This window comes from Zalophus californianus, chromosome 15 (assembly GCF_009762305.2).
Source record: "Zalophus californianus isolate mZalCal1 chromosome 15, mZalCal1.pri.v2, whole genome shotgun sequence".
NCBI lineage: Eukaryota > Metazoa > Chordata > Mammalia > Carnivora > Otariidae > Zalophus > Zalophus californianus.
In genome coordinates, this window is record NC_045609.1 from 61,819,061 (window position 1) to 61,833,617 (window position 14,557).

General features: G+C 40.8%; 1 protein-coding gene across 2 annotated transcripts in view; it reads left to right on the plus strand.

Annotated features, from left to right (window-relative positions):
* Positions 1 to 14,557, plus strand: part of AS3MT (arsenite methyltransferase) — a 28,412-nt gene that overhangs the window by 924 nt on the left and 12,931 nt on the right. For both annotated transcript variants that reach the window (XM_027596607.2, XM_027596606.2), the window contains exons 2-7: positions 200 to 240; positions 529 to 656; positions 1,177 to 1,327; positions 1,985 to 2,121; positions 2,838 to 2,907; positions 4,287 to 4,368. In XM_027596607.2, coding sequence (XP_027452408.1) covers positions 200 to 240; positions 529 to 656; positions 1,177 to 1,327; positions 1,985 to 2,121; positions 2,838 to 2,907; positions 4,287 to 4,368 — 609 coding nt within the window. The remainder of the gene's footprint in view (positions 1 to 199; positions 241 to 528; positions 657 to 1,176; positions 1,328 to 1,984; positions 2,122 to 2,837; positions 2,908 to 4,286; positions 4,369 to 14,557) is intronic.

A 14,557-nucleotide genomic window follows, 5' to 3' on the forward strand; every position in this document is an offset into this window, starting at 1 on the left:
GTATGCCGCCCCTCGCCTCCCTGCCCCACCCCCAGTGCGGACCCTCGAGGCAGGCCCTGCAATCACCACCCCTACCAGTCAACCACCAAATGCGCTCCCAGCCTGCCTTTTAACCACCCCTCTACCGTAGCGCGCTCCTTTCCCCTTGCAGGTGCTCAGCACCTTTGCCTTTCAGCTTCCTTTTTTCTTCTCCTGGCAGTGGCGGCCCCCCGAGACGCTCAGATATGGAAGGACGTGCAGGTGCCAGCAGAAGGGCCTGGAATGGCCAAAGAGGAGCCTCGACTGAGTGGGAGCACTAGGCCGTTGTTAGCCCAGCCTGCCTGTGCCCTTGTCCCCCAGAATCAAGGAGGGGACGGGAGGGGGGTGCAGGGCAAAGTCTGGGCTTAGAGCTTTGCATGGGGAAAGCCTAGCCAGGCCTGGATGGGTGGGGATGGGGGTGGTGGTGGACATGGGAGACTTAACCCTGTGGATACCAGTTCCAGCTCTTCTCTCTTCCCCACCCCAACCCTGCCCTTGGCCTCTGGTCAGACCTACTATGGGCAGGTGCTGAAGAAATCAGCAGATCTCCAGACCAGTGTCTGTGTCACTGCCGACAGGCTGGTCCCCAAGCACATCCGGGAAGCTTTGACGAATATACATGAAGAAGTAGCCTTGAGGTAGAGTTCCCTGTGCTGCCCCCCTCCCCCCACCATGAAGACTCTAGGCAGCAGCTTTTTCAAGACAGTGCCTGTGCAGTAAATCATGGAAAATGTTTTCTGTGCTCATGGTTTACCTCCCCAGTTAAATACCCGCCGGGGACAGAAATCTTGTGTTACATTTTTTCTCCAATAACGAGCACAGTTCTGGACCTTTAGTAGATGTTCAGCTATGATACCTAACTAAATGTATTTACTCAACAAATATTGTAAATGGCTTGTTTGTCTTAGTACCTGGTACAGTGTCCAACAATGATAACAATGGTAAACAAAGCAGACAAGAGTTCCAGTTTTCATGGAGCTTCCAGTTTAGTGGGGGAAACGAAACACCTAAATAGAAATCCAGTGAATGATGGAAGCAAGGAGGGACAGAAAGGAAGGAGAGAGGTAGGAAGAAAGGGTTTGTAAGATTTAGTGATTCCACATATTCTAGTCTCTAGGGGAAAAATCTGTATACATGGATGTATTTTCTATTTCCCAGGTATTATGGCTGTGGTCTGGTCATCCCTGAGTGTCTGGAAAACTGCTGGATTTTGGACCTGGGCAGTGGAAGTGGCAGAGATTGCTATGTACTGAGTCAGCTGGTCGGTGAGACAGGACATGTCACTGGGATAGACATGACGGAAAGTCAGGTGAGGCAGAGATTTGGAGGACAAGGAGGAAAGAATTCTCAAAGGCATTCTTTTAAAGACAAAGTTGTTTCCTTTGTGATTCTCTTCAAGGATAATCTAAGAAGGCTGCTAAATGCAAAGCTCATTTGCTCCACTAGTTCTTCCTGCCCTGAAGGCTGAGAACTTTGACAGTTAGGGGCTCTTCTGGGAGAACAGAGTCAGAGGTTTGACCTGATAAATGAGTATCATGATGACCCAGTGGAGTCTGATTTTTCGCTTGCTTCTGCCATCTATCCTGAAGAATTTTGTTGTTGAGTGAAGAGTTTACTCAAGCAAAATCCATGTATCAAGGGGCACCTGGCAAGCTCAGGCAATAGAATATGTGACTCTTGCTCTCAGGGTCATGAGTTCAAGCCGCACATTGGGTGTGGAGCCTACCTAATTAAAAAAACAAAACAAAACAAAACAAAAAACCCAGCAGAGGGTTTATCCCTGACTGAGTTGTCCAGACTGTAATTTATCCTACATGCTCAGAGGAACCTTAAACACTTACCAAAAATATATTATGCATATTCCATTCATAATAGGAAATTTTTGGTAAAAGAGTAGCATATTTTAAAAAATGATTATCAAATCCATATATATATTTATATATGTTTTTGTTTTTTGTTTTTTTAGGTAGAAGTGGCTAAGAAGTATATTGAGTATCACATGGAAAAATATGGCTTCCAGACACCCAATGTGACTTTTCTTCATGGCTACATAGAGAATCTGGAGGAGACTGGAATAAAGAATGAGAGTTACGATATTGTTATGTAGGTCTATACCCTTATTTCTGTAAATATAGATAGCCCATTTCCTGTCGAATACAAATGTCACCACTCTTTGCAGAACTGACTCTCATTTAGGGTGTTAAGCCTGACTTAATAAAGGGATGGAGCAGTTCTCAGGTGCTTGTAGCCCACTGGTTTCAGAACACACTAGCCCAGGAGAGAACCAACTGTAAACTTAAACATAAATGGATGAGCCCAAAAGAACAACAGCAGGACCACTGAGTCTGCTCATACAACACACACTGACCTGTTATCTTCAGTATTATTGTCACAGCAAAGTGTAGGAGTCTGTTTCTCCTTTTCTTTTGAATTGTTGTCAAATCATGCCCAGGTGACAGCCTTAATGAAGCTGCCTTTGGTGAATTTCGCCTATTTACATGTGGCCTAAGAAACACGTGGTGCAGGAGGCATGGGGAACCAGCCTGGTGACCATCAGCACAGACACAAATCAGGAGCGTGCCTGATTTTTTTTTCCTGCCCACTCAAATTGACTAACAATTTATTGTGATTTTATTGTGGTTTTAAACACTCCATCCATCTCCTTTTTCTTGGGAAAAAACTGAGCGTGGGGAAGAGAAGAGGGAGGCAGAAAGAATGGTGTAGCTTTGAGAAATGGTGGAAGACGTCTTTAGGGACTAAAGGATTTGAAGCATTCTGAGTAGTGTGTGAATTTGCCTGACATTCCACCTCTTTTTTAGATCAAATTGTGTCATTAACCTTGTGCCCAATAAGGAACCCGTGCTGCAGGAGGCGTACCGAGTGCTAAAGGTGAGGGAAGGGGGAGACAACTGGTCTTTACATGTCAGTAAGAGCAGATGGGATCTGTCCTGTTCTTGCCCCCTTGAGCTGACAGCTCCAACTCTTGCCATTTATTCACGTTAAAAAGGGTCGGCAAAAAGGGGCATGGCAAGAATGCCCCAGACATGGATTCTTTTTCCTCTCATGTCATAAAAGGTAGTAAATCCGAGAGTCATGATTGTCATTGGATGCTGTAAAATAGCTGCTTTATTGTGGTATTTTCTCCTGTTCCCTGCTGCCCATGGTCCTGGGATAGCATCTGTAGAACTTCAGGGACTTTTGGACTGACTCCGAAAGATTGCTATGGATAGACTTCCAGCTTGTGTAGTGTTTCTGAGGGCTGCTTATTTCGTTTCTTTCTTTTTTTTTTTTTAAGATTTTATTTATTTATTTGAGAGAGAGAGAATGAGAGAGAGAGACAGCACATGAGAGGGGGGAGGGTTAGAGGGCGAAGCAGACTCCCTGCCGAACAGGGAGCCCGATGTGGGACTCGATCCAGGGACTCCAGGATCATGACCTGAGCCGAAGGCAGTTGCTTAACCAACTGAGCCACCCAGGTGCCCTGCTTATTTTGTTTCTGTCAGGATTTCAGATCTTTGGGAAGTTAAAAAAGATGGAACTTTTACACTAACTACTTTCTAAAAGGAAGACTTGCTGGAGCTCCTTACCCTCCACATATATCATGAGATGTGTATCTTCGTGATAGAAGATAGAAGATTCTGAGATTTTTGGTTTACAGGGCTTGTCATAGAGATGAAATATAAGAATATGTAGGAATGATTTAATAATGTCTTACTTAATATGTCATCTTATGGGCCAGCATACTATCTTCATCAAGATGTACTTCTAAAAGAGACTTTACAGTACGATCTGGACTCTGAGCCCTTGAAACTAGCTAAATACAATCGTAAAATTCCTGATCACTCGTATGTCTGAGATTTTAAGGACATTTAAAAAATATAATTATTATTATAAAAATAAATAACATTGCAAAAGTTATATGATTTTTAAGGGAGAAGAATTCAGGAATACTATTTACTTCTATTAGTTATACAGCCACCTGGGACTGCATTTGGTTCAGACTGGCTAAAATTTTAAGCACTTGAGTATCTTTATTTAGGAGAGAAACACTCTTGGAAAGCCATTTTATTGTCTGTAGGGCACTGAAAAGAAATCTTGGCATATGCAGCTATTGCTTGTAACCAGTAAGGCAGCTCTGTTTTGTTCACCAAGAGTCACCTCAGTACTTCTGTTGGTTTTTAAAATTGATTTTATCTCCTCATTCCTTTCTTTGCTATCTGGGACTAATGTCATCTTTAACCTTGTTTGGACTAATAATGCTGTTTCAGCACGGGGGGGAGCTGTATTTCAGTGACGTCTATGCTAGCCTTGAATTGCCAGAAGAAATCAGGACACACAGAATTTTATGGGGTAAGTGTTGCTTTGTTTTGTTTTACGGCAGATACTTGTTCACGTACAGAGCTCCAATCTGCTAATATCCAGGAAGAGGCTTTGTGATGTGGGAACACGTGGCACTAGGTGGGGTGGCTTCTGTCTCCCTTCTCCTCTGCTGCTCAAGAGTAGTATGACCTTAGAGTTTAATTAGTCTCTTTGAGTCATTGTTTTCCACATTGTAAAATGCAGATAATAATACAATCTAACTTATTGGGCTGTTATGAAGATTAAATGAGATAGTGGATATGAAAAATGCTTTGAAAACTGTAGCATGATAACCCTTTGGGGACTGAAGCCCCTTCATCTCCTTCTGTCCTCAGTGTTATTGTGTTGTTTATTCCCTTATTGTCATTTAAATGGAGTCTCTGGAAGTTGAGGAGATCAATGTATGCCCGTGGTCAGTCTGATTATGAAATCAAAAGTTCTTATTATTAGGGGCACCTGGTCGGCTCAGTCAGTAGAGTGTGTGACTCTTGATCTCAGGGTTGTGAGTTCAAGCCCCACAGTAGGTATAGAGATTACTAAAAAAAAAAAAAAAAAAAAAAAAATCCTATTTAAAAAAAAAACAGTTCTTTTAAAATAAGATATGTTAACTTTTTTCTTGTCATACAATAACAAATGAATATTGTTAAAATGTTGGAAAATACAAAAAGAAAAAAAAATTACTTATCGTGTAACCTGGCAATAACTTCTTTAACATTTTAGCATATATCCTTGTAGGGTATGTGTGTGTGTGTATAATAAAATTTGGAGCATGCTGTATGTAGAATTTAGTATCCTAATTTCATTTGGCATGTTTCCTAAGCCTAAAATCTTTATTATTATTATTATTATCATATTAACATAATGTATCATTTGTTTCAGGGGTACAGGTCTGTGATTCATCAGTCTTACACAATTCACAGCACTCACCATAGCATATACCTGACCCAGTGTCCGTCACCCAGCCACCCCATCCCTTCCACCCCCTACCGCTCCAACAACCCTCAGTTTGTTTCCTGAGATTAAGAGTTTCTTATGCTTTGTCTCCCCCTCCGGTTTCGTCTTGTTTCATTTTTCCCTCCCTTCTCCTATCATCCTCTGTTTTGTTTCTCTAATTCCTCATATCAGTGAGATCATATGATAATTGTCTTTCCCTGATTGACTTATTTCGCTTAGCATAATATCCTCTAGTTCTATCCATGTCATTGCAAATGGCAAGATTTCATTTTTTGATGGCTGCATAATATTCCATTGTGTATATATACCACATCTTCTTTATCCATTCATCTGTTGATGGACATCTAGGCTCTTTCCATAGTTTGGCTATTGTGGACATTGCTGCTATAAACATTGGGGAGCACATGCCCCTTCGGATCCCTACATTTGTATCTTTGGGGTAAATACCCAGTAGTGCGATTGCTGGGTTGTATGGTAGCTCTATTTTCAACTTTTTGAGGAACCTCCATACTGTTTTCCAGAGTGGCTGCACCAGCTTGCATTCCCACCAACAGTGTAGGAGGGTTCCCCTTTCTCCATATCCTTGCCAACATCTGTTGTTTCCTGACTTGTTAATTTTAGCCATTCTGACGGCGTGAGGTGGTATCTCACTGAGGTTTTGATTTGTATTTCTCTGATGCCGAGTGATGTTGAGCACTTTTTCATGTGTCTGTTAGCCATTTGGATGTCTTCTTTGCAGAAATGTCTGTTCATGTCATCTGCTCATTTCTTGATTGGATTATTTGTTTTTTGCGTGTTGAGTTTGATAAGTTCTTTATAGATTTTTTATATTAGCCCTTTATCTGATATGTCATTTGCAGATATTTTCTCCCATTCTGTCAGTTGTCTTTTGATTTTGTTGACTGTTTCTTTTGCTGTGCAAAAGCTTTTTATCTTGATGAAGTCCCAATAGTTCATTTTTGCCCTTGCTTCGCTTGCCTTTGGCGATGTTTCTAGGAAGAAGTTGCTGCAGCTGAGGTCGAAGAGGTTGCTGCCTGTATTCTCCTCAAGGATTTTGATGGATTCCTGTCTCACATTGAGGTCGTTCATCCATTTGAGTCTATTTTTGTGTGTGGTGGAAAGAATGATCCAGTTTCATTCTTCTGCATGTGGCAGTCCAATTTTCCCAACACAATTTGTTGAAGAGACTGTCTTTTTTCCATTGGACATTCTTTTTTTTTTTTTTTTACTCTATGACGTAGTTTATTGAATGAATTTCAAATATACAGGAAGCAGTGTAGGTTAACACATTTATGGCAGGGTACCAGTGGGATAGATCATACTACTCAATCCCTCCCTCTCTCCCTCCTTCCTTTTCTACCATTTGCTCTCCTACATCAGCGTTCCCCGCTATAATATGGCTATAAGGACCAGAGTTGAATGTAGTCAAAGTGGCTTAGCAGAAGGAAGATGTCTGGAAATAACACACAGGCTTATTTTATGGAAAGGATGCAAGGTCCAGACTCCTGGCCAGGAGCTGTAGCTCATTTAACTTGCTATGCAGCTATGGCTTGTTTCTACATGTCTTTGATAGAGGCTACATAGGGCCACATGGGTGACATAAATGGGTTCTTGATTTAAAGGTGATATAACTGTCATAAAATTTGGTGCTTCTTGAATATGTAATACTTGTTCATTCTATCTCCTCCTCTCTGTGTCAGCACACAAATGATCTGTTTACTTTATCTGTATCTAACATGTTTCAGAAGCTTCTTGCTTACCATATATATTTTATTTTACTATCTTCTATTGTTCATTTCTCATTCTCCTCATACAACATACTATTCTTAAATCACAAACACAATAATGTCACCTGATCTGATCACAATAAAATTAAACAAGAACTCTGGAATAAAAATTTAACTGAAATAAAAATAAATGGAACCTTTTTAACAAATCAAAAATATTTAAACCTTCCAAGTTTTTAATGATAAAAACAACCATAACAAAAATCCTGTCACCTTTGAAGGGTGTAAGTGAACCAACGAGTATTTTGAAAAATGGTAAATAAAAGTAATTAATCTAGTATCTTTGCTCTTTTATATAAAAACTGTTCACCATGATAACTCAATTGTTCATGAGGAAGTTTCCTCTTTGCAGAAGCATCACAGCTAAAAAGGATTATTAGACTATCATTTCTTTGTAACTCCTAATGAAGTGAAAGATACTGGCAATACACATCAATTGCTCTAACATCACAGAAATAGATTATTTACTTCTAGATATAAGTATGAAACACTATCTATGAAGTGGTTTTGCTGAAACTTTATACCTGATTTTGATCAAACGTCTAAGTCTACTTCCCAATTCAGAAGGGAAAGAGTAGATAAAAGACAGAAACATGTTAATAGACATATGGGAATGTAATCAGCAAAATTCAGATTAAAACTTCCTAAGGATATGCCACCTGGTTTCTTCAGTAAAAAATAAATGCAGGGGTGCCTGGGTGGCTCAGTCGGTTAAGTGTCTGCCTTCAGCTCAGGTCATGATCCCAGGGTCCTGGGCACGCGCTTTCTCTCTCTCTCGGTGGCTCAGTTGGTTAAGCATCTGCCTTCGGCTCAGTTCATGATCTCAGAGTCCTAGGATCAAGCCCCACATTAGGCTCTCTGCTCGGTGGGAAGTCTGTTTCTCCCTCTGTACTCTCTCTCTCTCTCTCTCTCTCCATAAATGAATAAAATTTGGTAATATGTCAATAGCTTGTACTAAATTTCGGCTTAAATTCTGCTCACAAAGTATGATGTAATCCACTTGGCTTGGTTTGATTAATCTGAAGTGAACCTGCAAATTCTTCCAGAAAGTGGTCGCTTTTCTGTTCAGAGAGTTGCTGCTATTCTTTTCTTCGATCTCCTGTTGAGTTCGTAGGTGTTCAGAATGGTTTGATCCCCATCTAGCTGAATTCCTGGGACCAAACGAAATTTAGGTCTCCTCCTCCATCATCTTGCTCCTCCCTGTAACTTCAGGAACAAGGTGAGGATATCTGCTCTTACTACTTCTATTCATCTTAATAATAGAGGTCCTAGCCATTTTTATTTTAACACCCACATTCCAACTCCAGACATTCTGACTCTAGTGAGCAACTGTGGTTGAGATCCCTGGATCACTGCTTCAGCTGGAAATACAATTCAAAGGGCAGGTTCTGTCAGGTTACTTCCATCTGCGAAGAGCTGGTGCTATTGCTGTTAAAGTCAACCAGAAAGTTTTTAAAGCGAGCTGGCCCTAATGCCAGGGCGGTGCACGCCTCCATTGGACATTCTTTCCTGCTTTGTTGAAGATTAGTTGACCATAGAGTTGAGGGTCCATTTCTGGGCCCTCTATTCTGTTCCATTGATCTCTGTGTTTGTTTTTTTGCTGGTACCATACTGTCTTGATGATGACAGCTTTGTAATAGAGCTGGGAGTCTGGAATTGTGATCCCACCAGCTTTGCTTCTCTTTTTTGACATTCCTTTGGCTATTCGGGGTCTTTTCTGGTTCCATACAAATTTTAGGATTATTTGTTCCATTTCTTTGGAAAAAGTTGGTGGTATTTTGATAGGGATTGCACTAAATGTGTAGATTGCTCTAGGTAGCATAGACATTTTCACAATATTTGTTCTTCTAATCTATGAGCATGGAACGTTTTTCCATTTCTTTGTGCCTTCCTCAATTTCTTTCATGAGTATTCTATAGTTTTCTGAGTATAGATCCTTTGCCTCTTTGGTTAGATTTATTCCTAGGTATCTTATGGTTTGGGGTGCAATTGTAAATGGGATCAGCTCCTTAATTTCTCTTTCTTCTGTCTTGTTGTTGGTGTATAGAAATGCAGCTGATTTCTGTGCATCGATTTTATATTTTGCCACTTTACTGAATTCCTGTATGAGTTCTAACAGTTTTGGGGTGGAGTTTTTTGGGTTTTCCACATAAAGTATCATATCATCTGCAAAGAGTGAGAGTTTGACTTCTTCTTTGCCACTTCAGATGCCTTTTCTTTCTTTTTGTTATCTGATTGCTGAGGCTAGGACTTCTACTACTATGTTGAATAGCAGTGGTGATAGTGGACATCCCTGCCGTGTTCCTGACCTTAGGGGAAAAGCTCTCGGTTTTTCCCCATTGAGCATGATATTTGCTGTGGGTTTTTCATAGATGGCTTTTATGATATTGAGGTAGGTACCCTCTATCCCTAAACTGTGAAGAGTTTTAATCAAGAAAGGATGCTGTACTGGGGTGCCTGGGTGGCTCAGTTGGTTAAGCGACTGCCTTCAGCTCAGGTCATGATCCTGGAGTCCCGGGATCGAGTCCCACATCGGGCTCCCTGCTCAGGAGGGAGTCTGCTTCTCCCTCTGACTCTCTTCCCTCTTGTGCTCTCTCTCTCTCTCATTCTCTCTCTCTCAAATAAATAAATAAAATCTTTAAAAAAAAAGAAAGGGTGCTGTACTTTGTCAAGTGCTTTTTCTGCATCTATTGAGAGTATCATATGGTTCTTGTTCTTTCTTTTATAAATGTATTGTATTACATTGATTGATTTGTGGATGTTGAACCAACCTTGCAGCCCAGGGATAAATCCCACTTGGTCGTGGTGAATAATCCTTTTAATGTACTGTTGGATCCTATTGGCTAGTATTTTGGTGAGAATTTTTGCATCCATGTTCATCAGGGATATTAGTCTGTAATTCTTTTTTAATGGGGTCTTTGTCTGGTTTTGGGATCAAGGTAATGCTGGCCTCATTAAATGAGTTTGGAAGTTTTCCTTCCATTTCTATTTTTTGGAACAGTTTCAGAAGAATAGGTATTAATTCTTCTTTAAATGTTTGGTAGAATTCCCCTGGGAAGTCATCTGGCCCTGGGCTGTTGTTTGTTGGGAGATTTTGAATTATAGCTTCAATTTCCTTACTGTTTATGGGTTTGTTCAGGTTTTCTAGTCCTTCCTGGTTTGGTTTTGGTAGTTTATACGTCTCTAAGAAGGCATCCATTTCTTCCAGATTGTCTAATTTGCTGGCATATAGTTGCTCATAATATGTTATTGTAATTATTTGTATTTCTTTGGTATTGGTTGTGATCTCTCCTCTTTCATTCATGATTTTATTTATTTGGGTCCTTTCTCTTTTCTTTTTGATAAGTCTGGCCAGGACTTATCAGGGGTTTATCAATCTTATTAATTCTTTCAAAGAACAAGCTCCTAGTTTCATTGATCTGTTCTACTGTTCTTTGGTTTCTATTTCATTGATTTCTGCTCTGATCTTTATTATTTTTCTTCTCCTGCTGGGTTTAGGCTTTATTTGCTGTTCTTTCTCCAGCTTCTTTAGGTTTAGGATTAGGTTGTGTATTTGATACCTTTCTTGTTTCTTGAGAAAGGCTTGTATTGCTATATACTTTCCTCTTAGGACACCTTTGCTGCATCCCAAAGATTTTTGAACAGTTGTGTTTTCATTTTCATTTGTTTCCATGAATTTGTTTAATTCTTTTTAAATTTCCTGGTTGACCCATTCATTCTTTAGTAGGGTGCTCTTTAGTCTCCATGTATGTGAGCTCTTTCCAACTTTCCCCTTGTGATTGAGTTCTAGTATATGTGCTGCCAAAGCAAGCACTCTTGTGATTGAGTTCTAGTTTCAAAGCACTGTGGTCCAAAAATATGCAGGGAATGATTCCAGTCTTTTGGTACCAGTTGAGACCTGATTTGTGACCCAGAATGTGATCTATTCTGGAGAATGTTCCATGTGCACTAGAGAAGAATGTGTATTCTGTTGCTTTGGGATGGAATGTTCTGAATTTATCTGGGAAGTCCCATCTGGTCCTGTGTGTCATTTAGAGCCTTTATTTCCTTGTTGATCTTTTGCTGAGATAATCTGTCCATTTCAGTGAGGGGGGTGTTAAATTCCCCTACTATTATTGTATTATTGTCGATGTCTTTCTTTGATTTTGTTATTAATTGACTTATATAATTGGCTGCTCCCATGTTAGGGGCATAGATATTTAAAATTGTTACATCTCCTTGTTGGATAGACACTTTAAATATGATATAGTGTCTTTCCTCATCTCTTATTATAGTCTTTGGTTTAAAATCTAATTTGTCTGATATAAGGATTGCCACCCCAGCTTTCTTTTGATGTCCATTAGCATGGTAAATTGTTTTCCACCCCCTCACTTTAAATCTGGAGGTGTCTTTGCATCTAAAATGAGTCTCTTGCAGATAGCATATCAGTGGGTCTTGTTTTTTTTTATCCAATCTGATACCCTTTGTCTTTTGGTTGGGGCATTTAGCACATTTACATTCAGGGTAACTACTGAAAGATATGAATTTAGTGCCATTGTATTGCCTGTAAGGTGACTGTTACTGTATATTGTCTCTGTTCCTTTCTGGTCTATGTTACTTTTAGGCTCTCTCTTTGCTTAGAAGACCCCTTTCAATATTTCTTTTAGGGCTGGTTTGGTGTTTGCAAATTCTTTTAGTTTTTTTTTCGTCCTGGAAGCTTTTTATCTTTCCTTCTATTTTCAATGACAACCTAGCTGGATATAGCATTCTTGGCTGCATATTTTTCTCGTTTAGTGCTCTGAATATAACATGCCAGTCCTTTCTGGCCTGCTGGGTCTCTGTGGATAGGTCTGCTGCCAATCTAATGTTTCTACTGTTGTAGGTTACAGACCTCTTGTCCCGAGCTGCTTTCAGGTCTTTTTCTTTGTCTCTGAGACTTTTAAGTTTTACTATTAGGTGTCGGTGTGTTGACCTATTTTTATTGATTTTGAGGAGGGTTCTCTGTGCCTTCTGGATTTTGATGCCTGTTTCCTTCCCCAAATCAGGGAAGTTCTCTGCTATAATTTGCTCCAATATACCTTCTGCCCCCCTCTCTCTTCTTCTGGGATCTCAATTATTCTGATATTGCTTCATCTTATCACTTATCTCTTGAATTCTTCTCTTGTGATCCAGTAGTTGTTTATCTCTTTTTCTCAGCTTCTTGATTCTCCATCATTTGGTCTTCTATATCACTAATTCTCCCTTCTGCCTCATTTATCCTAGCAGTTAGAGGCTCCATTTTTTATTGCACCTCATTAATAGCCTTTTTGATTTCGACTTGGTTAGATTTTAGTTCTTTTATTTCTCCAGAAAGGGATTCTCCAGTATCTTCTATGTTTTTTCAAGCCCAGCTAGTATCTTTATAATCGTCATTCTGAACTCTACTTCTGACATCTTACTAACGTCTGTATTAATTAGGTCCCTGGCAGTTGGTACTGCCTCTTGTTCTTTTTTTTTTGAGGTGAGTTTTCCGTCTTGTCATTTTGCCAGAGAAGAATAGATGAATGAGAGAACAAAATGCTAAAAGGTAACAATGCCCCCAGAAAAATATACGCTAAACCAATCAGAAAAGACTAAAAACCCCGGGGGGGGGGGTGGTAGGGAGTGGAAGAAAGGGAAAAAAAAAAGAATATGATCAGGCTGGTGAATAGAACACAGCCACAGGCTAGATTTTGGGTGTATTTTGGTCTGTTAGAAGAAACTGCCTCCCAAAATTTTAAAGAAAGAAAAACATATATATACAAAAATAAGGGTAAATATGATGAAGGGATGGACTATGACTAAAGATGAAAATTAAAAAAGATTTTTAAAAAGGAATTGGTAAGATAAGATGTTGGTTGAAAAAGGAAAAGAAAAGTGCAAAAAAAAAAAAAAGAAAGAAAATAAAAAAAATTAACTTTGAAAGACTAAAGAATCATGGGAAGAAAGCCATGAATTCTATGTGCAGTATTCCCCTAGTGCTGGAGTTCTGTCGTTCTCATTGATCAGTAAACTTGGTCTTGGCTGGCTGTTCTTGCTGATCTTCTGGAGGAGGGGCCTGTTGCTGTGGTTCCCAAATGTCTTTGCGGGAGGTGGAATTGCCCTGCCCTTGCCAGTCCAGGCTAAGCAATCTGCTCGGGTTTGCTCTCAGGAGCTTTTGTTCCCTGCAAGCTTTCTGTACAGCTTTGGAAGACGAGAGTGAGATGGTGGCCTCTCAATCTGTGCCCTGGAGGAGCTGAGAACTCGGGGCCCCGCTCCTCAGTGCGCCCCCAGAGAAAAGCAGTCAGTCACTCCCGTCTCCCCGGTTGGTCTTCGGCCCGCACTCCGTGCTCACCCAGCCTGTGACCGAGCGTTTCTATCTCAGGCACCCAACACCGTGTGGAGTCTCCAAACCCAGCAGATCCCTGTGGTGCACTCCTGCGCCACTCTTCCCGGGGGAGGAAGGGGAGTCTCCCTGGATCTGCCGCTTGTTGGGTCCCTGCTGGAGGAGCAGTGGCCCGACTTGCTGTGGATCACAGTTTATGGCAACCCTGAGCTGAGAGCCCACTCCTCAGCTCCGTCTCTGCAGCTGGCTTCCCCGCTCTGATACCCAGGAGCTCTGCCGCACTCAGGCACCCCTGGTCTTTCTGTGACCCCGAGGGTCCTGAGACCACACTGTCCCGCGAGGGTTCCACACCCCGCTTAGCCACTGGAGCGATGTCCCTCAGCGGGCCGACTTCTAAAAGTTCCGATTTTGTGCTCCGTAGCTCTATCACTTGCCAGAAGCGGCTGACGGAGGCCCCCTCCCCCGCCGTCTATCCTCCTGAATATCGCCTCGGACTTGCTTCTCCGCACGTCCTACCTTCCAGAAAGTAGTCGCTTTTCTGTTCAGAGAATTGCTGCTATTCATTTCTTCAATCTCCTGTTGAGTTCGTAGGCGTTCAGAATGGTTTGATCCCTATCTAGCTGAATTCCTGGGACCAGGTGAAATCCAGGTCTCCTACTCCTCTGCCATCTTGCTCCTCCTCCTCTAAGCCTAAAATCTTTAAAAATGTGTGTGTATTCTACAGCTGTATTGTACAGGTGTACCATACTTTATTTGACCATTTCTCTATGGGTAATCATTTGGGTTGTTTCTAATTTGTTGATGTAATAAATTTAAAAACCGTTAGTCTCTTAGTAGTTACTGTTCTAGTAGCAGATCATTTATGATAATCTGGAGCTAATAGGCAATTTTGTAAATTATCCTTTATATGTTTTTACTCACATAGCATAGTGCTTTTCAGAATGTGACCTAATCCATCCAGAAATATGATTGCAGCTGGATAGGACTGTACATTAGTGACTGTCTTGAGTAATGGTTTCCAGAGGCCATTAAGCTAGCATATTGCATTTTAATTGTGACTTTCTAGATATTGGGGGGACACTCAGGTCCTTTTTCTATTTCTAGGATATATGTTTTA